The sequence below is a fragment of the Oncorhynchus nerka genome, linkage group LG11 (assembly GCF_034236695.1).
Source record: "Oncorhynchus nerka isolate Pitt River linkage group LG11, Oner_Uvic_2.0, whole genome shotgun sequence".
Lineage (NCBI taxonomy): Eukaryota > Metazoa > Chordata > Actinopteri > Salmoniformes > Salmonidae > Oncorhynchus > Oncorhynchus nerka.
In genome coordinates, this window is record NC_088406.1 from 18,975,535 (window position 1) to 19,001,272 (window position 25,738).

At 44.9% G+C, this 25,738-nt stretch overlaps 1 protein-coding gene across 4 annotated transcripts in view; it reads left to right on the plus strand.

The window, feature by feature from the left end:
- LOC115120540 (glutamate receptor 4) overlaps nucleotides 1-25,738 on the plus strand; it is a 188,513-nt gene that overhangs the window by 101,987 nt on the left and 60,788 nt on the right. For all 4 annotated transcript variants that reach the window (XM_065024275.1, XM_065024277.1, XM_065024276.1 and 1 more), the window contains exons 11-13: nucleotides 145-351; nucleotides 3,961-4,176; nucleotides 4,279-4,439. In XM_065024275.1, coding sequence (XP_064880347.1) covers nucleotides 145-351; nucleotides 3,961-4,176; nucleotides 4,279-4,439 — 584 coding nt within the window. The remainder of the gene's footprint in view (nucleotides 1-144; nucleotides 352-3,960; nucleotides 4,177-4,278; nucleotides 4,440-25,738) is intronic.

Sequence of the window (25,738 nt, forward strand, 5' to 3'; positions counted from 1 at the left end):
AGTGGAGGCTTTGGCTCTTCCAAAAAGCTCCTCCCACTCCAGAAGTCCCTGATTTGTTGGTCAGTGGTCAATGTGAGTTGATTGGTCAGTTTGACCTCCCTGCGCCCCCCTCTCTATCTCTGATTGGTGTGTTTGTGGGTGTAGGAGGGTCCTTATGTGATGCTGAAGAAGAACTGGGAGATGTTTGAGGGGAATGACCAGTTCGAGGGCTACTGCGTGGATTTGGCCTCAGAGATCGCCAAACACATCGGCATCAAGTACAAGATCGCCATCGTCCCTGACGGCAAGTACGGAGCCAGAGACCCCGAGACCAAGATCTGGAATGGCATGGTGGGAGAACTGGTCTATGGGGTAAGGATGGAGGGAGGATGGGAAGGAGTGATGTTTGGAAATGGTTACTTTTAGTTCCTTTCATCTTATCTTGGAGTTTGATGTAGTTCTACTGAGGATAGTTAGTTCCTATTAAACAAAGTTAATCTATATTGTTAGATACTGTCATGGTACTTTTTAATTAGACAGACAAGACATTTCAGCCCATTTTTTAAATTGTATTATTATTATTTTTTACATTTGAATTCATCAGGGACTGCAGCACCCTCAGCACCCCTATTATCCAGGAGATGTGCCTAAAGCAGTGTTTCTTAATCCTGGTCCTGGGGACCCAACGGGATACATTATGCTTTTACCCAATCACTACACACCTGATTCCACTATTCAACTCATCATCAAACCTTTCATTTGTGGAATCAGGTGTGTAATGCTAGGCCAATATCTAAAATGTGCACCCTGGGTCCCCAGGACCAGGATAAAGAAACACTGTCCTAAATAACACAAACTGGGATCATGACCTCCAAGACTAGTTATTATTTAACATAGTTTACCACCCTTGGGTTAGATAACTATCTATCCAATGTCCCGGTGCATTGGAACTGACCCTGTGTATATATACGGAACAAAAATATACATGTAACATGTAAAGTGTTGGTCCCATGTTTCATTAGCTGAAATAAAAGATCCCAGAAATGTTTCACACACACAAAAAGCTTATTTCTCTCAAATGTTGTGCACAAATTTGTTTACATCCCTGTTAGTGAGCATTTCTACTTTACGAAGATAATAAATCCACCTGACAGATGTGGCATATCAAGAGCTGATTACACAGCATGATCATTACACACCTTGTGCTGATGACAGTAAAAGGCCACTGTAAAATGTGCAGAAATGAATGTTAATGTATCTATCATAAGCTTCCTCCAACGTTGTTTTAGAGAATTTGACCGCAGACCACGTGTAACCATGCCAGCCCAGAACCTCCACATCCGGCTTCTTCACCTGCAGGATCGTCTGAGACCAGCCACCAGCTGATGAAACTGTGGATTTGCACAACTGAAGAATGTCTTCACAAAATGTCAGAAAGCATCTCAGGGAAGCTCATCTGCGTATTCGTCTTCCCCAGGGTGTTGACCTGACTGCAGTTCGGCCTCATAACCGACTTCTGTGGGAAATGGTCACCTTCAATGGCCAGTGGCACGCTGGAGAAGTGTGCTTTTCATGGATGAATCCCGGTTTCAACTGTACTGGTCAGATGGAAGACGTATGGCATCATGTGGCCGAACGGTTAACTGATGTCAACGTTGTGAACAGTGCCCCATGGTGGGGTTATGGTATGGACAGACATAAGCTACGTACAACGAACACAATTGCATTTTATCAAAGGTAATTTGAATGCACAGAGATAGCGTGAAGAGATCCTGAGGCACAATGTCGTGCCATTCATCCACCGCCATCACCTTATGGTGCAGTATGATAGTGCACGGCCCCATTTCGCAAGGATCTGAACACAATTCCTGGAAGCTGGAAATATCAAAGTTCTTACATTGGCCTGCATAATCACCAGACATGTCACCCATTGAGCAAGTTTGGAATGCTCCGGAAAGAATGTGTACGACAGCCTGTTCCAGTTCCCGACAATATCCAGCAACTTCGCACAGCCATTGAAGAGCAGTGGGACATTTATTCCACAGGTCACAGTCAACAGCATGAGCCACTCTATGCAAAGGAGAGATGCCGTGCTGCATGAGGCAAATGGTTGTCACACCAGATACTGACTGGTTTTCTGATCCACTTCTTTCTTTTTAAGGTTCTTTTTAAGGATCCACTTCTTTCTTTCTTTTATCTGTGACCAACAGAGGCATATCTTTCTTCCCAGTCATGTGAAATCCATAGATTAGGGCCTAATGCATGTATTCAGTTGACTGATTTCCTTGTATGAACTCTAATATTACTTACTTTATCGTGTTCTTCTTATTTCCTATTTTTATATCTTGTGTTTTTTTGTTCTACCTTGTTAATTTTTTAATCACAATGTTATTGATTACCACATTGTTGGGTTTAGAGCGGCAAGAAAAGCATTTCACTGTATAGTTGTGCATGTGACATTAAAACTTGAAAGTATTGTGTCCACTGTACCCTTGCTGGCTTTCACTTTGGAAACATCTAATCCTCGTCCCGGCTTTGTCTCTGACCCCTATCTAAATAATAGCTCTAGACTGCTGCTTGATTTTCTCTCTCGTCCACTGTGCTTAATTCCTCCCAGGATTCAGTCATATTTTCTCCAGCTGCCTGCCAGCAGACACATTGGAATAGTGACTGTAATCAGTCGATGACTAATCTACTTTGTACATTTTCGAAAGTCAGGCTTCTCTCTGACTATATCAGTGGTGTGTGTGTGTGTGTGTGTGTGTGTGTGTGTGTGTGTTCTACTCCAGCGACTGTACATGAATGTGTGTTCTCGCTCTGTAAGCACATTTTACAGAATGAGTCATTACCAGTCACAGAATTCATTCGCTTTGAATAATTCTAAACATTCCCAGTCGTGTCCAATCATTGATCTGTTCTAGCTGAGGGGAGATAATGTATTTATCTGTCCCTCATCCTCTTTCCCTCTCTCTCGCTCTCTTACTTTCTCTCTCTCTTGCTCTCTTACTTTCTCTCTCTCTCGCTCTCTTACTTTCTCCCTCTCTCGCTCTCTTGCTTTCTCCCTCTCTCGCTCTCTTACTTTCTCTCTCTCTCGCTCTCTTACTTTCTCTCTCTCTCGCTCTCTTACTTTCTCTCTCTCTCGCTCTCTAACTTTCTCTCTCTTACTTTCTCCCTCTCTCGCTCTCTAACTTTCTCTCTCTCTCGTTCTTTAATTTTCTCTCTTACTTTCTCCCTCTCTCGCTCTCTTACTTTCTCTTTCTCTCTCCCGCTCTCTTACTTTCTCTCTCTCTCGTTCTCTAACTTTCTCGCTCTTACTTTCTCCCTCTCGCTCTCTTACTTTCTCCCTCTCTCGCTCTCTTACTTTCTCTCTCTCTCTCTCTCTCTCTCTCTCTCGCTCTCTAACTTTCTCTCTCGCTCTCTAACTTTCTCTCTCCCTCTCTCGCTCTCTTACTTTCTCCCTCTCTCGCTCTCTTACTTTCTCTCTCTCTCTCTCGCTCTCTAACTTTCTCTCTCTCTCTCTCGCTCTCTACTTTCTCTCTCCCTCTCTCGCTCTCTTACTTTCTCTCTCTCTCTCACTTTCTCGCTCTATATATATTTCTCTCCTTCTCTCTCGCTCTGTCTGTCTCACACACTCTGTTTCTCTCTCTTCAGCTCTCTATTGCTCCCTTTGTCTATTTCTTAATTCTCTCATACTCTTTCTTCTCTTGTAGGGAAAATGCATGTATTAGGTACTGTATTGTTGATTATATGAATCCAAGGTGAATTGTTGCAGCACTAAAATAAGGATGTTTTCTCCCTGGTGTATGTGGTGGATAGGAAGACAGACCTTGATGGTTGATTTGTATTCTGGTTTCCTGTGTCTGGCCTTTATGAATGATTTTCTGTCTCCCTCCCCCGCTCTCCCTCCCAATCTTTCCCCCTCTCTCCCATCCCTGACTCTCCTTCTCCCTAAACCCCCCCGCCCTTCCCCCCGTCCTGTAGAAAGCAGAGATAGCGGTCGCCCCTCTGACTATAACCCTGGTACGTGAGGAGGTGATAGACTTCTCTAAGCCCTTCATGTCCTTGGGGATCTCCATCATGATCAAGAAGCCCCAGAAGTCTAAACCTGGAGTGTTCTCCTTCCTGGACCCTCTGGCCTACGAGATCTGGATGTGCATCGTCTTCGCTTACATAGGGGTCAGTGTGGTGCTGTTTCTGGTGAGTGTGTGTGTGACCACAATCAGTTGAATCAGCTGTGTAGAGCTGGGCTAGAATAAAAGCCCGGACACCTTGTAACCAGCCCCTTTCCTCTGTCCCCAGGTGAGTCGCTTCAGTCCATATGAGTGGCATGCAGAGGAGCCAGAGGAAGGCTCTACTGAGCCAGGCCCCACTGACCAGCCACCCAATGAGTTTGGCATCTTCAATTCACTCTGGTTCTCACTGGGGGCCTTCATGCAGCAGGGCTGCGACATCTCACCACGGTGAGTGTGTGTGTATATGTGTGCGTGACTGTGTATGGGTGCATGAGTGCTTGTCTGTGTGTCTGCCAACCCATCTGTCTCTAATGTCAGAGTGCGTTTGTCCTGTGTCAGAAACTGTTGGTCATACTGAGTGTTGTGATTCCAACCAGTTGACTCAGTGTCAGACAGCCTCTCTCTATTGTACTATTGTGACATACACTGGTGTCCAGTGTGAGAGGGGAGTGAAAGATGTGTCAAAGAAACACACACACAACAGCACACTAAGTATGACCCCTTGGTCAGCCTTCATTTTGTGTGGGAGACTGGCGGTTTGCTGCATATTAAACATTAATGCTTCAACGGGGGAAAAAGTCATGCTTTATTTTTAGAATATTTATAAGAATATAGCATTTTATTATTGATAACCTCAGAATGCAGTTTAGTGAAATATTAATGTCCACCATCCACATACCTTTAGGGAGAACATCAGAGAGAGAGAGAGAGAGAGAGAGAGAGAGAGAGAGAGAGAGAGAGAGAGAGAGAGAGAGAGAGAGAGAGAGAGAGAGAGAGAGAGAGGAGAGGGAGAGAGAGAGAGACAAAATATTCTTTATTGGGTCTGGGAGCCCACCACACAATACATACTCATACAAAACCATAGTTACACATCAATTAAAAACACAACTCCAATTACTCCTCCACAGTAACTAAACACAACAGCCTCTGAATAGTCCATATACTCATAAACAGATAAATAGTAGGCAAACTCAACCCTCAGTCTTGCTGCCAACATTCCCTCCAGCATTCCCACCACATCCACAGACCCCTGTCCCCGAATACTGTTCTTTCGGGTCTTCCATATCGCTGATTTTGCTGCCCCTAACACAAAATTAAGCAACACAACTACACCCTTTTGACTTTTTTATTTTTTTATTTCACCTTTATTTAACCAGGTAGGCTAGTTGAGAACAAGTTCTCATTTGCAACTGCGACCTGGCCAAGATAAAGCATAGCAGTGTGAACAGACAACACAGAGTTACACATGGAGTAAACAATTAACAAGTCAATAACACAGTAGAAAAAAAAAATGGGCAGTCTATATACAATGTGTGCAAAAGGCATGAGGAGGTAGGCGAATAATCCAATTTTGCAGATTAACACTGGGGTGATAAATGATCAGATGGTCATGTACAGGTAGAGATATTGGTGTGCAAAAGAGCAGAAAAGTAAATAAATAAATAAAAAAAACAGTATAAAAACAGTATGGGAATGAGGTAGGTGAAAATGGGTGGGCTATTTACCAATAGACTATGTACAGCTGCAGCGATCGGTTAGCTGCTCGGATAGCTGATGTTTGAAGTTGGTGAGGGAGATAAAAGTCTCCAACTCCAGCGATTTTTGCAGTTCGTTCCAGTCACAGGCAGCAGAGTACTGGAACGAAAGGCGGCCAAATGAGGTGTTGGCTTTAGGGATGATCAGTGAGATACACCTGCTGGAGCGTGTGCTACGGATGGGTGTTGCCATCTTGACCAGTGAACTGAGATAAGGCGGAGCTTTACCTAGCATGGACTTGTAGATGACCTGGAGCCAGTGGGTCTGGCGACGACTATGTAGCGAGGGCCAGCCGACTAGAGCATACAAGTCGCAGTGGTGGGTGGTATAAGGTGCTTTGGTGACAAAACGGATGGCACTATGATAGACTGCATCCAGTTTGCTGAGTAGAGTGTTGGAAGCCATTTTGTAGATGACATCGCCGAAATCGAGGATCGGTAGGATAGTCAGTTTTACTAGGGTAAGCTTGGCGGCGTGAGTGAAGGAGGCTTTGTTGCGGAATAGAAAGCCGACTCTTGATTTGATTTTCGATTGGAGATGTTTGATGTGAGTCTGGAAGGAGAGTTTGCAGTCTAGCCAGACACCTAGGTACTTATAGATGTCCACATATTCAAGGTCGGAACCATCCAGGGTGGTGATGCTAGTCGGGCATGCGGGTGCAGGCAGCGATCGGTTGAAAAGCATGCATTTGGTTTTACTCGCGTTTAAGAGCAGTTGGAGGCCACGGAAGGAGTGCTGTATGGCATTGAAGCTCGTTTGGAGGTTAGATAGCACAGTGTCCAATGACGGGCCGAAAGTATATAGAATGGTGTCGTCTGCGTAGAGGTGGATCAGGGAATCGCCCGCAGCAAGAGCAACATCATTGATATATACAGAGAAAAGAGTCGGCCCGAGAATTGAACCCTGTGGCACCCCATAGAGACTGCCAGAGGACCGGACAGCATGCCCTCCGATTTGACACACTGAACTCTGTCTGCAAAGTAATTGGTGAACCAGGCAAGGCAGTCATCCGAGAAACCGAGGCTATTGAGTCTGCCGATAAGAATATGGTGATTGACAGAGTCGAAAGCCTTGGCGAGGTCGATGAAGACGGCTGCACAGTACTGTCTTTTATCGATGGCGGTTATGATATCGTTTAGTACCTTGAGCGTGGCTGAGGTGCACCCGTGACTGGCTCGGAAACCAGATTGCACAGCGGAGAAGGTACGGTGGGATTCGAGATGGTCAGTGACCTGTTTGTTGACTTGGCTTTCGAAGACCTTAGATAGGCAGGGCAGGATGGATATAGGTCTATAGCAGTTTGGGTCCAGGGTGTCTCCCCCTTTGAAGAGGGGGATGACTGCGGCAGCTTTCCAATCCTTGGGGATCTCAGACGATATGAAAGAGAGGTTGCGACAATGGCGGCAGATAGTTTCAGAAATAGAGGGTCCAGATTGTCAAGCCCAGCTGATTTGTACGGGTCTAGGTTTTGCAGCTCTTTCAGAACATCTGCTATCTGGATTTGGGTAAAGGAGAACCTGGAGAGGCTTGGGCGAGGAGCTGCGGGGGGGGCGGAGCTGTTGGCCGAGGTTGGAGTAGCCAGGCGGAAGGCATGGCCAGCCGTTGAGAAGTGCTTATTGAAGCTTTCGATAATCGTGGATTTATCGGTGGAGACCGTGTTACCTAGACTCAGTGCAGTGGGCAGCTGGGAGGAGGTGCTCTTGTTCTCCATGGACTTCACAGTGTCCCAGAACTTTTTGGAGTTGGAGCTACAGGATGCAAACTTCTGCCTGAAGAAGCTGGCCTTAGCTTTCCTGACTGACTGCGTGTATTGGTTCCTGACTTCCCTGAACAGTTGCATATCACGGGGGCTATTCGATGCTATTGCAGTCCGCCACAGGATGTTTTTGTGCTGGTCGAGGGCAGTCAGGTCTGGAGTGAACCAAGGGCTGTATCTGTTCTTGGTTCTGCATTTTTTGAACGGAGCATGCTTATCTAAAATGGTGAGGAAGTTACTTTTAAAGAAATCACCAGGCATCCTCAACTGACGGGATGAGGTCAATGTCCTTCCAGGATACCCGGGCCAGGTCGATTAGAAAGGCCTGCTCACAGAAGTGTTTTAGGGAGCGTTTGACAGTGATGAGGGGTGGTCGTTTGACTGCGGCTCCGTGGCGGATACAGGCAATGAGGCAGTGATCGCTGAGATCCTGGTTGAAGACAGCGGAGGTGTATTTGGAGGGCCAGTTGGTCAGGATGACGTCTATGAGGGTGCCCTTGTTTACAGAGTTAGGGTTGTACCTGGTGGGTTCCTTGATGATTTGAGTGAGATTGAGGGCATCTAGCTTACATTGTAGGACTGCCGGGGTGTTAAGCATATCCCAGTTTAGGTCACCTAACAGAACAAACTCTGAAGCTAGATGGGGGGCGATCAATTCACAAATGGTGTCCAGGGCACAGCTGGGAGCTGAGGGTGGCCGGTAGCAGGCGGCAACAGTGAGAGACTTATTTCTGGAGAGGGTAATTTTCAAAATTAGTAGTTCGAACTGTTTGGGTATGGACCTGGAAAGTATGACATTACTTTGCAGGCTATATCTGCAGTAGACTGCAACTCCGCCCCCTTTGGTAGTTCTATCTTGACGGAAGATGTTATAGTTGGGTATGTAAATCTCTGAATTTTTGGTGGCCTTCCTGAGCCAGGATTCAGACACGGCAAGGACATCAGGGTTAGCAGAGTGTGCTAAAGCAGTGAGTAAAACAAACTTAGGGAGGAGGCTTCTGATGTTGACATGCATAAAACCAAGGCTTTTTCGATCACAGAAGTCAACAAATGAGGGTACCTGGGGACATGCAGGGCCTGGGTTTACCTCCACATCACCCGCGGAACAGAGAAGGAGTAGTATGAGGGTGCGGCTAAAGGCTATCAAAACTGGTCGCCTAGAGCGTTGGGGGCAGAGGATAAGAGGAGCAGGTTTCTGGGCATGGTAGAATATATTCAGGGCATAATGCGCAGACAGGGGTATGGTGGGGTGCGGGTACAGCGGAGGTAAGCCCAGGCACTGGGTGATGATGAGACAGGTTGTATCTCTGGACATGCTGGTTGTAATGGGTGAGGTCACCGCATGTGTGGGAGGTGGGACAAAGGAGGTAACAGGGGTATGCAGAGTGGGTCTAGGGGCTCCATTGTGAACTAAAACAATTATAACTAACCTGAACAACAGTATACAAGGCATATTGACATCTGAGAGAGACATACAGCGAGGCATACAGTAATCACAGGTGTTGAATTTGGAAAGCTAGCTAAAAACAGTAGGCGAGGCTAATCCGCTAGCACAACAAACAGCAGGTAAAATGGCGTTGACTAGGCAACGGGGCCGACAGGTAAGACAAACAAGCAGAAAGGAGTACCGTGATTAATGGACAGTCCAGCGTGCGTCAGCTATGTAGCCAAGAGATCAGTGTCCAGGGGGGCAGCGGTGGATGGGCAGGGGGGCTGGGCTGGCGAGTGTTATCCAGGTTTTTTTTTTAAACTAACAATGACTAACTAGCTTGTAGCTAGTTAGCTGGTTAGCGTCTGGAGGTTCTTGAGTGTGTCATAAAAATAAAAATAAGAGTAAAAGCTAACAGTTCGTAGGCCCGAGCTAGACAAGGTAGCAGTTAGCGGACCGGAGCTTGACAAGCTAGCCGTTAGCAGGCCGAATTAGCAAGCAGGGAGATAGCGAGGGCTAGAGAGTTAACCTTTGGGGGACGTCGCGATGGGGTGAGTCTGTTTATTCCTCTTCATGCGGTGAGCTGGAGATACAGCGATTCAGAAAGCTCGCGGGCCTTGGCCAGCAGATGGATCTTTGGCGATGTCGCAGCGGAAAAGCCTGTTGAAGCCCCCTCGGACGATTATGTCGGCGGACCAGTCGTGATGGATCGGCGGGGCTCCGTGTCGGCAGTAGAGGGTCAGTAGAGGGTCCAGGCCAATTGGCAAATTAGGTATTTTTGGACCTCTTCGGCTAGTCGGGAGATGGGCTTAGCTCGAGGCTAGCTCCAGGCTAACTGGTGCTTGCTCTGGGACAGAGACGTTAGCCAGGAGTAGCCACTCGGATTGCAGCTAGCTATTTACGATGATCCGGTATAAAGGTTCAGAGCTTGCGGTAGGAATCCGGAGATGTGGTAGAGAAAAAGCAGTCTGATATGCTTTGGGTAGATGTCGCGCTGGTGTCCTAGTTAGCGTTGAAGACCGCTAGCAGTGGCTAGCTAGTAGCTAGTTAGCGGCTAGCTTCTGATGAGGGTTCCGATTCTAGAGTATAGAAAAAGCAGATCCGTACCACATTGGGTGATGCGGGTTGCAGGAGAGTATATTCAGCCTGTAGTTGGAAAGTGAGATTAAAATATGTACGAAATATATACAGAAAAAAAAAACGAGGAAAAACTATATTTACACTATACAGGACGGGACAAGACAAAACACACGTCCGACTGCTACGCCATCTTGGAGAACGAACCACAGACTAAACCTGTACTTTGGCCCAAATATATGCAGTTGGGAAGAGAAAACCTCTCCCAATGCTGAGAACCAATTAGTGATCAGGTCAATCATCCAGACCAGCCTGGGACACTGTAAAAACAAATGTACCCGAGTTTCAGACTCAGCACAGAATGGACACCCCTCCCCAACAGTAGGATCCAGGTGTACCAGATGCATATTGGTGGCTATGGATCCATGTATTATCCTCCATTGGAGGTCAGCTGTCCTCTTATCAATAGGCAGTTTGTATAATGATCGCCAACAGCCTTTTACCCTTCAGGGAAGAGGCATGGGACACCTTTACACATATTCTGTACATGGCCTTCGTTCCCACCTCCTTGAACTCCCCCAGCTCCGGGGTATCGAAGGAAAGCAGCATCCCCACGTCCTCCTCGAATGCCCCCGCTGCAGCACTAACAATCGGTGCAGGGAACACATAATCCAGACCCTCCTTCCACCGATCAGATTTGGAAGTATCAGTCACATACTGCAGATTAAGCATTAGCAAGGAGTCACAGACCTCAGCGTTGACCTTCCTTAGTAGGCGAGATGACCGGATCCCCGCTCTTTCTACCAGCTCCTCCAACAATCTATTCCTGTTCCGCATCAGATGACCCAGCTTGGTACACCCCACGCCTAACAGGCATGAACGTAGGCTAGCTGAACCCAGAACATGGGACTGGATGGCAGTGTTGTGAAAAAGCGGCACTTCAAAAAGCCACATCCCTGGTGGCGTGCGGGCCTTACGGGACTTGACAAGAACTCCAAGCCTGCATAACAGACTCATAAAATGGAGTCAGGCCAGGCAAATCACCCCCCTCCAGCTTTAAGAGGAAAAGGTGTTTGTCTAAGCCCAAACAGCCACCTCCTCATCAATGTGTAGGCTGTGTCAACCCAGCTAGAACCGTCACTGTACAACAGTCTCTGGGCTGCTAGAACCGTCACTGTACAACAGTCTCTGGGCTGCTAGAACCGTCACTGTACAACAGTCTCTGGGCTGCTAGAACCGTCACTCTACAACAGTCTCTGGGCTGCTAGAACCGTCACTGAACAACAGTCTCTGGGCTGCTAGAACCGTCACTGCACAACAGTCTCTGGGCTGCTAGAACTGTCACTGCACAACAGTCTCTGGGCTGCTAGAACCGTCACTGTACAACAGTCTCTGGGCTGCTAGAACTGTCACTGTACAACAGTCTCTGGGCTGCTAGAACCGTCACTGTACAACAGTCTCTGGGCTGCTAGAACCGTCACTGTACAACAGTCTCTGGGCTGCTAGAACCGTCACTGTACAACAGTCTCTGGGCTGCTAGAACCGTCACTGTACAACAGTCTCTGGGCTGCTAGAACCATCACTGTACAACAGTCTCTGGGCTGCTAGAACCATCACTGTCCAACAGTCTCTGGGCTGCTTGAAGCCGGAAAGCCATGATTCTAGAGGAAATGTCCACCAGGGCTTGCCCACCCTCGTGCAGGTACAGGGCTGCAGCTTTAATCCAGTGTTGTCCAGACCAGAAGAAATTGACATGGGTCCTCTGAAGCTGTTGTATCAGACCCTTTGGTGGCTGCAAAATCATTAGTCTGTGCCACAGGGTAGAGGCAGCAAGATTATTAGCTACCAGTACCCTTCCACTATAAGACATCTGGGGCAGCACCCATTTCCATCTTGACAGTCTGGCACACACTTTCTCCACTACACCCTCCCAGTTCTTTTTCTGAAAGACATTGTAGTTTAGAAGAAAAAAAAAGTCTTCATCCCATCTCTGCCCCACTGAAGCCCCCCTGGTAACCGTAGAGCAGACCCCATCTGAAGCTGACCTGCCCACGGTGCTTCACTCTTTCCCCAATTGACTCTAGCTGAGGAGGCCCCCTCGCCCCCTGTAATAAAAACTGTCACGTCATCTGCATACGCAGACAGTGCTATCGTGGGACCCTTCATTACACCTGGCACAGAGAAACCAGTAAGCTTCGCTCTTAAAAAACAAAGCATTGGTTCAATCGCCAGACTATATAACTGCCCTGAAATTGGGCATCCCTGCCTGATGCCCCTTTGGACAGGGATGGGGCAACTCAAACCACCCCCCACCTTCACCATACACGAGGCCCCAGCATACAGTAAATTCATCCAAGACAAAAAAACATCCCCAGACCCAAAGGCTTTCATTGTTTTAAACAAGTACTGGTGGTCCATACGATCAAAAGCCTTCTCCTGATCCAAAGAAAGTAAACCCACATTTACATCAGACAGTTTACAAATGTCTAAAACATCTCTTATTAGAAACAAGTTGTCAACAATAGAGCGATCAGGTACACAGTAGGACGGGTCCTTGTGGACCAACAATCCCATATACTCTTTCAACCTGTTTGAGAGACATTTAGAAACAATTTTATATTCTGCGCACAGCAAAGCAACAGGTCTCCAATTTTTTATGAGCCATATCCCCCTTTTTTTGGCAACAGTGAAAGCACCACACGTTGACAGGATACAGGAAGAGAACCCTCATGAAAAGATTCACACACCGCTTCATAAAAATCCTCCCCAATAGACCCCCAAAAGTGCTTATAGAAATCAGATGGTAAACCATTGATGCCAGGGGCTCGGCCTGTAAGGGTTGTCGTCGGTGGAAGAAGGAGAGGACCAAAGCGCAGCGTGGTTAGTGTTCATCTTTTTAATAAGAAACAGAACACTTCAAAAATACAAAACAAAAAAGTGACAACCGAAACAGTTCTATCTGGTGCAGACACACAAAGACTGAAAGTAACCACCCACAAAACACAAAGGAAAACAGGCTACCTAAATATGGTTCTCAATCAGGGACAACGATAGACAGCTCCCTTTGATTGAGAGCCATATCAGGCCAAACACAGAAATAGAAAATATAGAAAAACTAACATAGACTGCCCACCTCAACTCACGCCCTGACCATACTAAATAAAGATAAAACAAAGGAATAAAGGTCAGAACGTGACAATAAAGCAAGTAAAACACTGGAATGGTAGATTTGCAGTGGAAGAATGTGCAAAGTAGAAATAAAAATAATGGGGTGCAAAGGAGCAAAATAAATAAATAAATAAAATAAAATAAATACAGTAGGGAAAGAGGTAGTTGTTTGGGCTAAATTATAGGTGGGCTATGTACAGGTGCAGTAATCTGTGAGCTGCTCTGACAGCTGGTGCTTAAAGCTAGCGAGGGAGATAAGTGTTTCCAGTTTCAGAGATTTTTGTAGTTCGTTCCAGTCATTGGCAGTAGGGAAGTGGAAGGAGAGGCGGCCAAAGAAAGAATTGGTTTTGGGGGTGAACAGAGAGATATACCAGCTGGAGCGCGTGCTACAGGTGGGTGATGCTATGGTGACCAGCGAGCTGGGATAAGGGGGAACTTTTATAAAGGCCACGGCATGTTGATGCATTTCACTGTCATCAGTGGTCACCATCCCATCAGGGAGAAGAAGGCAGACCATCTGTTTACGTTGCAATGTCGACTGTCCTAGGTTTTTTTTAAGCACTAGGAGCATCCATATCCTTGAGGGAAGCGAAACAAGACCTAATCAAGGCACCCTTCACTCTTTCATGTAGAAACGACCTCAGTTCATGTCTCTTGTCCTGTAATTTCATGACTAATCCAGGGTCATTCTGAGTGAGCAGCTTCAATTCAATAGATTTGATGTCCTGTTCAAGGGCCCTGATAGTCTCTTTAACTTCAATACGAGACAGAGCAGTATACAGTGCCTTGCGAAAGTATTCGGCCCCCTTGAACTTTGCGACCTTTTGCCACATTTCAGGCTTCAAACATAAAGATATAAAACTGTATTTTTTTGTGAAGAATCAACAACAAGTGGGACACAATCATGAAGTGGAATGACATTTATTGGATATTTCAAACTTTTTTAACAAATCAAAAACTGAAAAATTGGGCGTGCAAAATTATTCAGCCCCCTTAAGTTAATACTTTGTAGCGCCACCTTTTGCTGTGATTACAGCTGTAAGTCGCTTGGGGTATGTCTCTATCAGTTTTGCACATCGAGAGACTGAATTTTTTTTCCCATTCCTCCTTGCAAAACAGCTCGAGCTCAGTGAGGTTGGATGGAGAGCATTTGTGAACAGCAGTTTTCAGTTCTTTCCACAGATTCTCGATTGGATTCAGGTCTGGACTTTGACTTGGCCATTCTAACACCTGGATATGTTTATTTTTGAACCATCCCATTGTAGATTTTGCTTTATGTTTTGGATCATTGTCTTGTTGGAAGACAAATCTCCGTCCCAGTCTCAGGTCTTTTGCAGACTCCATCAGGGTTTCTTCCAGAATGGTCCTGTATTTGGCTCCATCCATCTTCCCATCAATTTTAACCATCTTCCCTGTCCCTGCTGAAGAAAAGCAGGCCCAAACCATGATGCTGCCACCACCATGTTTGACAGTGCGGATGGTGTGTTCAGGGTGATGAGCTGTGTTGCTTTTACGCCAAACATAACGTTTTGCATTGTTGCCAAAAAGTTCAATTTTGGTTTCATCTGACCAGAGCACCTTCTTCCACATGTTTGGTGTGTCTCCCAGGTGGCTTGTGGCAAACTTTAAACGACACTTTTTATGGATATCTTTAAGAAATGGCTTTCTTCTTGCCACTCTTCCATAAAGGCCAGATTTGTGCAATATACGACTGATTGTTGTCCTATGGACAGAGTCTCCCACCTCAGCTGTAGATCTCTGCAGTTCATCCAGAGTGATCATGGGCCTCTTGGCTGCATCTCTGATCAGTCTTCTCCTTGTATGAGCTGAAAGTTTAGAGGGACGGCCAGGTCTTGGTAGATTTGCAGTGGTCTGATACTCCTTCCATTTCAATATTATCGCTTGCACAGTGCTCCTTGGGATGTTTAAAGCTTAGGAAATCTTTTTGTATCCAAATCCGGCTTTAAACTTCTTCACAACAGTATCTCGGACCTGCCTGGTGTGTTCCTTGTTCTTCATGATGCTCTCTGCGCTTTTAACGGACCTCTGAGACTATCACAGTGCAGGTGCATTTATACAGAGACTTGATTACACACAGGTGGATTGTATTTATCATCATTAGTCATTTAGGTCAACATTGGATCATTCAGAGATCCTCACTGAACTTCTGGAGAGAGTTTGCTGCACTGAAAGTAAAGGGGCTGAATAATTTTGCACGCCCAATTTTTCAGTTTTTGATTTGTTAAAAAAGTTTGAAATATCCAATAAATGTCGTTCCACTTCATGATTGTGTCCCACTTGTTGTTGATTCTTCACAAAAAATACAGTTTTATATCTTTATGTTTGAAGCCTGAAATGTGGCAAAAGGTCGCAAAGTTCAAGGGGGCCGAATACTTTCGCAAGGCACTGTACCTTTGACAAAATACTCGTATTTGGGCCTTCCCAACCTCCCACCATTGTCTCAAGGACTCAAAATTCCCTTTTATAACCCTCCATTTTTCCCAAAACAACAAAAACCTTTCACAAAACATGACATCATGTAACAATTTAACATTAAAATACCAGTAAGATGATGACCTTCGTGGACAGGACAAGTGAATATCAACAGTAACAATATGGTGGTCAGAGAAACCTACAGGAGTAATGTCACACCTTCCAACCCTACTACAGTAGTGGTCAGATACATACAACCTATCTAACCTTCCAACCCTACTACAGTAGTGATCAGATACATACAACCTGTCTAACCTTCCAACCCTACTACAGTAGTGGTCAGATACATACAACCTGTCTAACCTTCCAACCCTACTACAGTAGTGGTCAGATACATACAACCTATCTAACCTTCCAACCCTACTACAGTAGTGATCAGATACATACAACCTGTCTAACCTTCCAACCCTACTACAGTAGTGGTCAGATACATACAACCTGTCTAACCTTCCAACCCTACTACAGTAGTGGTCAGATACATACAACATGTCTAACCTTCCAACCCTACTACAGTAGTGATCAGATACATACAACCTGTCTAACCTTCCAACCCTACTACAGTAGTGATCAGATACATACAACATGTCTAACCTTCCAACCCTACTACAGTAGTGATCAGATACATACAACATGTCTAACCTTCCAACCCTACTACAGTAGTGATCAGATACATACAACCTGTCTAACCTTCCAACCCTACTACAGTAGTGATCAGATACATACAACCTGTCTAACCTTCCAACCCTACTACAGTAGTGATCAGATACATACAACCTGTCTAACCTTCCAACCCTACTACAGTAGTGGTCAGATACATACAACCTGTCTAACCTTCCAACCCTACTACAGTAGTGGTCAGATACATACAACCTGTCTAACCTTCCAACCCTACTACAGTAGTGGTCAGATACATACAACATGTCTAACCTTCCAACCCTACTACAGTAGTGGTCAGATACATACAACCTGTCTAACCTTCCAACCCCACTAGAGTAGTGATCAGATACATACAACCTGTCTAACCTTCCAACCCCACTAGAGTAGTGATCAGATACATACAACCTGTCTAACCTTCCAACCCTACTACAGTAGTGGTCAGATACATACAACATGTCTAACCTTCCAACCCATGTGTACTGCCTAACTTTTGCATTCCTTACTCTCCACACATCAGAAAGCTCAAACTCAGTTAATAGACCAGACAGGCAAGTGGCTGACCGCAGGTGAGGTTCTTCAGCGGTGCGGTCAACTGTAAAATCTACTGTACAATTCCAGTCCCCCCCTAAAACCATACACCCCTCTTGGTCACACTGTCTTAAGGTTTCCTTTATTTTATCAAAAACAACAATACGCTCTGTACCCTCATTAGGAGCATAAACATTCAAAAAATTAAAAATTAAAAACATAACATCCACCTTGACCAATAAAACCCATCCCTTGACAATCTCTGTTGTAGATACCTCAGTCACCCCTAAGCCTGAGGAAAACAAAATTGCCACCCCAGCACTGAAATTAGTACCATGACTGAGTATATGCTGCCCCCCCACCACATACCCATTAACCTCATTAGCCTCATCACTATGTGTCTCCTGTAGAAAAACTACATTAAGCCTTTTCTGTTTTATTACTTCTAATACCCAGGCCCTCTTATTCCTGTCCCTTCCCCCATTAATACTGAGAGAACCGACCCTTAGTACCTCCATATAGAGAAGAGAAAGGAAAAGCAGAAGAAACCACAGAGAAACCAGACAAAGATACAAATAAATAATTTCCTCTTAACCTGACCATGTTTCCCATTACCTTTTGCTGCTGTGACAGCAGTAACACTACTCACTCAACTGGTCTAACCCCACCGTCTTCTGTAGCATCACAGCTGACCGCACAAACTTATCAGCATCAAAAAAATCTGCCAATTTGACAGATTTCCCAAAAGTCTGATCCAGAAACCCATTGACCTCCTCTAGATTGTAAATGGAGTCCTCACCAGCTGCTATCGTATCAGGAGAGATATCCATATCCTTCTCCTGATCCTCATCAACTGAGTCCACAGACCCCTGGCTCCCCTCTACCACATCACTTTCAACATTCCCCACTTGCACCCCATCACTCGTAGTGGGAATCTCCTCCACCAACTGGGAGCCTAGCTCTACATGAACCCCCTCCTGTACCCCATTACTCGTAGTGGGAATCTCCTCCACCAACTGGGAGCCTAGCTCTACATAAACCCCCTCCTGTACCCCATTACTCGTAGTGGGCATTTTCTCCACTACCTGGGAGCCTAGCTCTACATGAACCCCCTCCTGTACCCCAGCACTCGTACTGTGTAACTCCTCACCAGTCTGAGGAAATGGCTCTTCAGATACATCCTTACCATCTACAACAATATTTTTCTGCTGCAAAACATTTCCCACTCACACTCAGGAATCCGGTACCTGGGCTTATTCTGGTTTTCTGAGGCTGTTTGCAACCCAACAGGACAATCTTAATTGAACTTGCAAACTTCCCAAACCACAATAACTCGCGCTTCAATAGCTCATTGGGAATAAACGGTGATACATTCGAAATCGTTACCCTTGTTGAAGGAGAAAAAAGCACCGTAACTTGAATTAACATACCTTTAAGAAGTACACCATGCTCAACTATACGATCAACAAGGCGCTCTTCTTTAAGAAATACACCATGCTCCACTATACGATCAACAAGGCGCTCTTCTTTAAGAAATACACCATGCTCAACTATACGATCAACAAGGCGCTCTTCTTTAAGAAATACACCATGCTCCACTATACGATCAACAAGGCGCTCTTCTTTAAGAAATACACCATGCTCAACTATACGATCAACAAGGCGCTCTTCTTTAAGAAATACACCATGCTCAACTATACGATCAACAAGGCGCTCTTCTTTAAGAAATACACCATGCTCAACTATACGATCAACAAGGCGCTCTTCTTTAAGAAATACACCATGCTCCACTATACGATCAACAAGGCGCTCTTCTTTAAGAAATACACCATGCTCAACTATACGATCAACAAGGCGCTCTTCTTTAAGAAATACACCATGCTCAACTATACGATCAACAAGGCGCTCTTCTTTAAGAAATACACCATGCTCAACTATACGATCAACAAGGCGCTCTTCTTTAAGAAATACCAACACGGCTACCAAATGCATAGAAGAAAAGGGATATCACCAAGAAAAGGAAAACTGAAAGAAAACCCAGGATATCTAACTCTACACAACACTCGCGCTAGCACTCGCTCAAACAATTCCCAGCATGCACCAAACACTCCCAGCATGCAGAGAGAGAGAGAGAGAGAGAGAGAGAGAGAGAGAGAGAGAGAGAGAGAGAGAGAGAGAGAGAGAGAGAGAGAGAGAGACCTTCAGCAGGTACAGTATCTACCACTTAACCAGAGTATTTTAGTACGTGGAAGGTACTTTTTCGACAGACTAATGGGCCGATTCACTTTATCACATTCTCTTTCTCTCACTGACACTCTGACACACACACAGGTCAACACTGTTTTACTCACTCACACTCAGGAATCCGGTACCTGGGCTTATTCGGGTTTTCTGAGGCTAATGGACATATTATGTAGCTTTACATCAGCCTTACATGATCAGCTGCCTGTGTTCTGTGCATTTGGACACACACACAAGTACACACACACAGACAGACAGACAGACAGACAGACAGACAGACAGACAGACAGACAGACAGACAGACAGACAGACAGACAGACACTGCATTACCTCTATACTGTAACATTTGAATAATCTCCAAGCTCTCAAGGAGTGGCACTTGCTTTTTTTGAGAAAGTAACTTTGTGTGTGTATGGGTACATGCATGCTTGTACGTGTGTTTGCGGTACAAGTCAATGTTCCATTACCTGAGGGAAGAGAACATTGAATGAGGACCGGGTGATTTGTCTTCTGAATTTTACCTGTCTCCCAGCCCTCTATCTAACTCTCCTCCCACTCCTCCCCTCTCTCTCTGTTTCTCTCCACCTCTCTCTCTCCCTCTCTCTCCTCCCATTCTGTCTGTTTCTCTCCACCTCTATCTCTCTCCTCTTTCTCTCTCTCCCTCCCTCTCCTCCCCTTCACACAGTTTTTCTCCACCTCTCTCTCCCTCCCTCTCACTTGAAATCACCTGTCGACTCCCACTAATCTCCATGAGTTTGAGTGACAGTCCAATTCCAGCCTCAGCCCTCGTAATGGCAGACACACACACACACATACATACACACACATAATCATACACACACCAGCTTGTCCCCCTGTCCCCATGTGTGAATGGGAGTAATAACCGTCCCACAATTATATGCTAATCTCATACTTATTCTATAGCCAATGTTATTCTATAGCCAATGTTATTGTATAGCCAACGTTATTCTATAGCCAATGTTATTCTATAGCCAATGTTATTCTATAGCCAACGTTATTCTATAGCCAACGTTATTCTATAGCCAATGTTATTCTATAGCCAATGTTATTCTATACCCAACGTTATTCTAAAGCCAACGTTAGCAATTTAACCTCTCTAGGGTAGGGGGCAGCATTCGGAATTTTGGATGAAAAGCATGCCCAAATTCAACGGCCTGCTACTCGGGCCCAGAAGATATGATATGCATAACTGGTAGATTTGGATAGAAAGCACTCCAAAGTTTCCAAAACTGTTAAAATAGTGTCTGTGAGTATAACAGAACTGATCTAGCAGGTGAAAACCTGAGAAAAATCCATTCAAGGAGTAGTTTTTTTTGGTTTTGTAGTTTTCTATACAATGCCATTACAGTATCCATTGACTTAGAACTCCATTTTCAGTTCCTATGCCTTCCACTAGATGTCAACAGTCTTTAGAAATCTTTTCAGGCTTGTAATTCTTATAAATGAGGGAGTAAGACCAGTCTGAACGAGTGGACCTTAACGTGTTACAGAGCTTTTTCAGGAGCATGTGCATTTCTTGTTTACCTTTTATATTGACGACGTTATTGTCCGGTTGAAATATTATAGATCATTTAGGCTAAAAAACAACCTGAGGATTGAATATAAACATCGTTTTACATGTTTCTATGATCTTTACGGATACAATTTGGATTTTTTTGTCTGATTGTTTTGACTGAGTTTGAGCCTGTGGATTACTGAAGAAAACACGCAAACAAAACTGAGGTTTTTGGATATAAAGAGACTTCATCGAACAAAAGGAACATTTCTTGAGTAAATGAATGTGTTCTAATTGCCACCATATGAAGATCATCAAAGGTAAGGGATTAATTTTATCTCTAGCACTGAGTTTTGTAACGCTTCTGCTTGGCTGGTTACTGTTTGTAATAATTTGTCAACTGGGCTATGTTCTGGGCTAGGTATGTTCTGGGCTAGGTATGCTTTCGCGGGAAAAGCATTTTATAAATTCGACACTGTGGTTGGTTTAACAAGAAGTTAGTCTTTAAACCTATGTAAAATATGTTTTGTTTTCTGAATTTTTATAATGAGCATTTCTGTAATTGAATTTGGCGCTCTGCAACCTCATTTGATGTTGGCCAGATGGGACGCTAGCGTCCCACGTACCCTAGAGAGATTTTAAATCACCCCATAATGTCACTACCAGTCCACCTCTAAATGAAGCCTATTCTCTAAAATACAGATAGGTCGTCTCATTTCTGGATCAATACAGTCTGTAGTTAGGTCGTCTCATTTCTGGATCAATACAGTCTGTAGTTAGGTGGTCTCATTTCTGGATCAATACAGTCTGTAGCTAGGCGGTCTCATTTCTGGATCAATACAGTCTGTAGCTAGGTGGTCTCATTTCTGGATCAATACAGTCTGTAGCTAGGTGGTCTCATTTCTGGATCAATACAGTCTGTAGCTAGGCGGTCTCATTTCTGGATCAATACAGTCTGTAGCTAGGCGGTCTCATTTCTGGATCAATACAGTCTGTAGCTAGGCGGTCTCATTTCTGGATCAATACAGTCTGTAGCTAGGCGGTCTCATTTCTGGATCAATACAGTCTGTAGCTAGGCGGTCTCATTTCTGGATCAATACAGTCTGTAGCTAGGCGGTCCCATTTCTGGATCAATACAGTCTGTAGCTAGGCGGTCTCATTTCTGGATCAATACAGTCTGCTAGTCTCATTTCTGGATCAATACAGTCTGTAGTCCCATTTCTGGATCAATACAGTCTGTAGTTAGGCGGTCTCATTTCTGGATCAATACAGTCTGTAGTTAGGCGGTCTCATTTCTGGATCAATACAGTCTGTAGCTAGGCGGTCTCATTTCTGGATCAATACAGTCTGTAGCTAGGCGGTCTCATTTCTGGATCAATACAGTCTGTAGCTAGGCGGTCTCATTTCTGGATCAATACAGTCTGTAGCTAGGCGGTCTCATTTCTGGATCAATACAGTCTGTAGCTAGGCGGTCTCATTTCTGGATCAATACAGTCTGTAGCTAGGCGGTCTCATTTCTGGATCAATACAGTCTGTAGCTAGGCGGTCTCATTTCTGGATCAATACAGTCTGTAGCTAGGCGGTCTCATTTCTGGATCAATACAGTCTGTAGCTAGGCGGTCTCATTTCTGGATCAATACAGTCTGTAGCTAGGCGGTCTCATTTCTGGATCAATACAGTCTGTAGCTAGGCGGTCCCATTTCTGGATCAATACAGTCTGTAGCTAGGCGGTCTCATTTCTGGATCAATACAGTCTGTAGCTAGGCGGTCTCATTTCTGGATCAATACAGTCTGTAGTTAGGCGGTCCCATTTCTGGATCAATACAGTCTGTAGTTAGGCGGTCTCATTTCTGGATCAATACAGTCTGTAGCTAGGCGGTCTCATTTCTGGATCAATACAGTCTGTAGCTAGGCGGTCTCATTTCTGGATCAATACAGTCTGTAGCTAGGCGGTCTCATTTCTGGATCAATACAGTCTGTAGCTAGGCGGTCTCATTTCTGGATCAATACAGTCTGTAGCTAGGCGGTCTCATTTCTGGATCAATACAGTCTGTAGCTAGGCGGTCTCATTTCTGGATCAATACAGTCTGTAGCTAGGCGGTCTCATTTCTGGATCAATACAGTCTGTAGCTAGGCGGTCTCATTTCTGGATCAATACAGTCTGTAGCTCATTTCTGGATCAATACAGTCTGTCTCATTTCTGGATCAATACAGTCTGTAGCTAGGCGGTCTCATTTCTGGATCAATACAGTCTGTAGCTAGGCGGTCTCATTTCTGGATCAATACAGTCTGTAGCTAGGCGGTCTCATTTCTGGATCAATACAGTCTGTAGCTAGGCGGTCTCATTTCTGGATCAATACAGTCTGTAGCTAGGCGGTCTCATTTCTGGATCAATACAGTCTGTAGCTAGGCGGTCTCATTTCTGGATCAATACAGTCTGTAGCTAGGCGGTCTCATTTCTGGATCAATACAGTCTGTAGCTAGGCGGTCTCATTTCTGGATCAATACAGTCTGTAGCTAGGCGGTCTCATTTCTGGATCAATACAGTCTGTAGCTAGGCGGTCTCATTTCTGGATCAATACAGTCTGTAGCTAGGCGGTCTCATTTCTGGATCAATACAGTCTGTAGCTAGGCGGTCTCATTTCTGGATCAATACAGTCTGTAGCTAGGCGGTCTCATTTCTGGATCAATACAGTCTGTAGCTAGGCGGTCTCATTTCTGGATCAATACAGTCTGTAGTCTCATTTCTGGATCAATACAGTCTGGTCCCATTTCTGGATCAATACAGTCTGTAGCTAGGCGGTCTCATTTCTGGATCAATACAGTCTGTAGCTAGGCGGTCTCATTTCTGGATCAATACAGTCTGTAGCTAGGCGGTCCCATTTCTGGATCAATACAGTCTGTAGCTAGGCGGTCTCATTTCTGGATCAATACAGTCTGTAGCTAGGCGGTCTCATTTCTGGATCAATACAGTCTGTAGCTAGGCGGTCTCATTTCTGGATCAATACAGTCTGTAGCTAGGCGGTCTCATTTCTGGATCAATACAGTCTGTAGCTAGGCGGTCTCATTTCTGGATCAATACAGTCTGTAGCTAGGCGGTCTCATTTCTGGATCAATACAGTCTGTAGTCTCATTTCTGGCAGGTCTCATTTCTGGATCAATACAGTCTGTAGCTAGGCGGTCTCATTTCTGGATCAATACAGTCTGTAGCTAGGCGGTCTCATTTCTGGATCAATACAGTCTGTAGCTAGGCGGTCTCATTTCTGGATCAATACAGTCTGTAGCTAGGCGGTCTCATTTCTGGATCAATACAGTCTGTAGCTAGGCGGTCTCATTTCTGGATCAATACAGTCTGTAGCTATTTCTGGGCGGTCTCATTTCTGGATCAATACAGTCTGTAGCTAGGCGGTCTCATTTCTGGATCAATACAGTCTGTAGCTAGGCGGTCTCATTTCTGGATCAATACAGTCTGTAGCTAGGCGGTCTCATTTCTGGATCAATACAGTCTGTAGCTAGGCGGTCTCATTTCTGGATCAATACAGTCTGTAGCTAGGCGGTCTCATTTCTGGATCAATACAGTCTGTAGCTAGGCGGTCTCATTTCTGGATCAATACAGTCTGTAGCTAGGCGGTCTCATTTCTGGATCAATACAGTCTGTAGCTAGGTGGTTCCATTTCTGGATTGAGTATGAGTGCTTGTGATTGTGTGTGTGTTGTGATTTGGGGTTTCTAAGTATATTGGTATACTGTGTAGTGAGTGTATTGAATGTCTATAGGATCATTTGTATTCAGTGTCAGTCTCTGTTTCCCTGCTGCAGTGATCACTGCAGTCTGAGAAGGAGCATCTCTCTCTCACACACAGTCCTATACTTAGACCTTTACAGTCTCTCTCTCTCTCTGTCTCTCTCTCTCTCTCTGTCTGTTCCTCCCTGTCTCCCTGTCTCTCTCTCACACACAGTCCTATACTTAGACCTTTACAGTCTCTCTCTCTCTCTCTCTCTCTCTCTCTCTCTCTCTCTCTCTCTCTCTCTCTCTGTTCCTCCCTGTCTCTCTCTCACCCACTCTTTTTATTTTGTTCTCTCTCCTGCCCTCTCTCTCTCTCTCTCCCTGTTCCTCCCTGTCTCTCTCTCACCCACTCTTTTTATTTTGTTCTCTCTCCTGCCCTCTCTCTCTCTATCTTGCAGTTCATTCCTCACAGGGTTCATTGTTGTTTCCTCTAGCAGACACATCGCATCACAATGACTACATGGCTAATCTACTTAATACATTTTCTAGAGTTGACGTGTTGTTTTTCTTCTTTATAATATGTGGTGTGTGCGTGCGTGTGTACGTGTGCATACTGCTTTCTTAATCCCTCACCCACACACACACACACCTTCACACACATTCTTCCTCTCACTCTCTCTCACACAGACACACACACACACACACAAACCATGGTTTCCGTTAGCCAGTATTAGCCAGCTTTCGGCCACAAAAATTTATAATTAAGCCGCTAAATAAAATTGTCTGGGACAAAATAAAAATCCCATTACGAAATAATGCATTTTAGCCTATTCATTGATATACTGTAAATACCAGCAGATGTAGCGCGAGAGCTGCTGACACAACTTAGACAGCTTTTGATTGCTGTTGGAGTGAAACATGATTTAACGAGCACAATCATTGTGCAAAGATTCTAAAGGCAATCGCAACACCGTAGCCGTAAAAAATGTGCTCATGATTAAAAATAGCTACTATTTTTATTTCTCAACTGGTAATTGAAGAGCACTTCCCATTCAAGTGCATAGGTAACTAGGCACGCTTCAGAGCATCACACACCACTTTACAATGAGCTGGAGGCAGTATGCGTTTTGAATATACAGTGCATTCGTAAAGTATTCAGTCCCCTTGACTTTTTCCACGTTGTTACGTTACTGCCTTATTCTAAAATTGATTTGAATTTTTTTTTTAATCCCTCAACAATTTACATGTACTACCCGCTAAAACAGGTTCAGACCTTTGTTCAAATGTATTAAAATATAAAACAAAAATATTACATTCACAAGTATTCAGACCCTTTACTCAGTTGGGTCTGCGATTACAGCCTCGAGTCGTCTTGGGTATGGCACTACAAGCTTGGCACAC